We start from the raw sequence: 3,266 nt of genomic DNA, 5'->3' as shown, positions 1-3,266 counted from the left end.
GCCGGAGAAAGAGGATCACCTTGTTTGAGACCTCTAGTTGAGTGGAAAAAACCATGTCTATGGCCATTAATAATGATTGAGTACCAATTGTTACTCATGGTTCTCCACACTAGATCAATGAAAAACTCCCCAAAACCCAATCTCCTTAATACCAAGCAAGTAAAGGACCAAGATACTCTATCATATGCTTTGGTCATGTCTAGTTTGATTACCACATTGTCTCCTTCTTTAGGCCTCTTGATGTCATGAGTGATCTCTTGTGCAAGCATAATACTTTCTGTGATGCTTCTCCCTCTCACAAATCCGGATTGATTGTCTGATATGAGCAGGGGAATGATATCAGCTAGCCTCATGCTTAGAAGTTTGGAAATGATTTTATTTGAGAAGTTACTGAGACTAATAGGCCTGAGGTCAGAAAAGTTGTTAGGCTGTTCCTTTTTGGGTAGCAAGACCAAGCATGCATGAGACATAAACTTGGGCATAATGTGACCACAAAAGAAGTGTTGTACAGCAGCTAACAGATCCTCTTTAATGATGTTCCAGCATGCTTGATAAAATTTGCCACCAATACCATCAGGACCAGCTGCTGAGTTTGGATTCATGGAAAAAACCACCTGCTTTAGTTCCTCCAAAGTAGGCATTTCCTGCAGTTTCTGGTTCTGTTCAGGCGTGACTAGAGTAGGCAAATATTGAAGGATTCTTTCATCTATTCTGCGATTGTGACCAGTAAACATTTTCTGAAAGTAATCACAGGCTGCTTGTGCTATCTGTTCATCCCCTTGAACCCACACATCATTCCCTGTACAGATTTTATGTATAAATAGTCTTCTTCTTCGCCCCCTCATCAAAGCATGAAAATATTTGGTGTTGGCATCTCCTTCCTTAAACCATTGGAGTTTGTGTCTTTTGTTTAAGAATGGATTCCTCCAACTTCAAATATCTAATATAATTGGCATTCATGAGATGTAATTGTTGTCTCAGTGCTTCAGAGTTATGTGTAAGCAGTTCCTCCTCAGCCTTCTTGATGGTTTCTTCAAAATCTTTCACTTTGGCATAAATATCTCCATATTCCTTCTTTGACCAGCTGCTAAGAGTGTGTGTCAGCCTCTTCATTTTCTGGTGAAGTTGCCACATAGGATCACCTGTGACATCCCTATCCCAACAATTTCGAACCGTCTCCATAAAATTATCATTATCCACCCAGCAATGAAGGAATTTGAAATATTTGATGTGATTCTCATTTTTCCTAACCAATTCCATCAAAAGAGGACTGTGATCAGATCCAACTGAGGATAGATGTTCAATAGTAGTTTGTGGCATGATTTCTAGCCATTTGTCATTGACCATGGACCTGTCCAACCTCTTCCAAACTCTAGCCTGTGTAGTCCTTTGGTTACACCAAGTGAAAGGTATACCTGTAAAGCCCAGATCAGTAAGGCCACAGGCTTCAATTACGCCGATGAACTCAAAGCTCTTATTCATGTTGTAAGGCATTCCCCCAAGATTTTCCTCTACATTAGTGATAACATTGAAGTCTCCAATGGTACACCAAGGTATGTCTAGGCTAGCATACTGTAGTAGACTGTCCCACAAAGGTCTTCTCATATGTTCCTTACACTTAGCATAAATGAAGGACACCAGGAACCCCTCAGTCAGATCAGAGTGCTTGAAGTCTCTTGTGATATGTTGCTCACTATTTTCACGAAGATTACCCGTGATTGCATTAGACCAAAAAAGCCAAATTTTTCCATTAGAGTTACTAACTGCATGTTCCATTTGAAGATGGATTCTCACAGTGTTGAGTTGGGAGTTGTCTGCAAAGGGCTCAAGTACAGCAATCATGTCTAACTGGTGCATTTTCTTAAGTGTTTGTAGTCTCTCCATAGAACCTTGGGTATTGATACTCCTAGCATTCCAACAGAGGGCCTTAATCATCAAAAACCTTTGGATTTGGACCTTGTGATGGGCCTGCTAGCAGTGGCAGAGATACTGGTGGTAGCCTGCTGTTTGGTGTTTCTGTTTTGCTTCCTCCCTCTGGGAGACAAGCCTTGCTGCTCAGTGAGTTCCTGGACCTCTTCAGACCATTCAGTGTTAAAGGTTGAGCCAAATGCTTGAATTAGAAGATTGTTGGTTTCCTCCTCCTCTTCATCATATTCATCTATGGATTGATTATCAGGATCTAGCTCATCTTCTGAGTTCAGAGCTCCATAATCATCTTGTATGGGTCTCCCCTTCTTGACTTTGGTTTCTGTCTGTTTCTCTAGCTGCTGACCTTTTTCTGTTAACCCCTGTTCCAGATCACCTCTTTTTCCTTGCCTCTTTTTCATTGCATCTCTTTTCTTTTTACTCAGCTTTCCTCCTGATTTATTGTTGGTTCTGTCTCTCTGTTGTTCTGGTTCAGTAGTCATCTTTTTCCTTTCCTGAGTTGTATATTGATCAGCTTTCCTTTGCATGGAGATAGGGGTAGCAGGGGCTCTAGAGTCAATCCTATGGTCATAGGTCTCAACCTCATGCAGAACATGAGTCAATTCCCCCCCCCCTTTGGATACCCCTTCCTGCAAGTTAGTGTGTGTCTCCTGTACCCTCCCTTCCATACCTCCATCAGCTTCCTCAGCAGCATTAATATCAGTAGTATGCTGGGGATTAGGGGTTAGGATTAGAGAGTCAATACCTGGGGTGTTATGGCTTTCAGTGGTTACAACCTGCTTTCTTGGTGTGTTATTGTTAAGATTTATTATAGATGGATCCTTATCTGATCCTTGCATTGTCTGATGTCCTTGCCCTACTGTCCTGTTGCTGTTACCTTCCTCATCATTGTTTGTATCTTGAAGTTCCTGCATTTCGAGGTTAATATAGTTATTTTGATTAAGAATTATGGGGAGTATACCTGATGGTTGTGTCTCCTGCTGCTTGCTGTTCTTGGCTCCTTTTTTTGTGGTGAGACAGGTCTCCAGGCAGTCTTGGGATAAAATTGTTCCTGATTTTTGTTCTGCTTCTTTCGTTGGAACTGCCAGTGCTCTTCTTGATCACCAACTTCCTGCTCTTGGTGAATCTGGACCTGGGTAGTGATTTCTCCAAGTCTGCAGTCTTCTCTTTGCTCAGTTTGCTGTGGAGCCTGTGCAGCTGATTTACCATGGTCTTGTACCTGATTTTTATTGACTCCTTTCTCTTGTTCTCCCTTCGTCTTACTCTTCTTTTCAGCCTCCATTTCTTTCCTTCTTTGGAACTCCTCAGGGTTCAGGGTTCAGGGTTCAGGGTTCAGGGTT

At 41.9% G+C, this 3,266-nt stretch overlaps 1 protein-coding gene across 1 annotated transcript; it reads right to left on the bottom strand.

Moving 5' to 3' along the window:
• Nucleotides 1-1,934: 1,934 nt before the first annotated feature.
• LOC107059274 (uncharacterized) lies at nt 1,935-3,208 on the bottom strand. The gene is made up of 2 exons (XM_015305779.1): nt 2,888-3,208; nt 1,935-2,834 (listed from the first exon to the last, which is right to left on the bottom strand). Exons 1-2 carry the CDS (start codon nt 3,206-3,208, stop codon nt 1,935-1,937), a joined length of 1,221 nt encoding a protein of 406 aa, XP_015161265.1.
• Between the last annotated feature and the right edge of the window lie 58 nt (nt 3,209-3,266).

Source organism: Solanum tuberosum, unplaced genomic scaffold (assembly GCF_000226075.1).
Source record: "Solanum tuberosum cultivar DM 1-3 516 R44 unplaced genomic scaffold, SolTub_3.0 scf01093, whole genome shotgun sequence".
Taxonomy (NCBI): domain Eukaryota; kingdom Viridiplantae; phylum Streptophyta; class Magnoliopsida; order Solanales; family Solanaceae; genus Solanum; species Solanum tuberosum.
The sequence above is the reverse complement of the archived record's forward strand: the minus strand, read 5'-3'. Positions and strand labels throughout refer to the sequence as shown.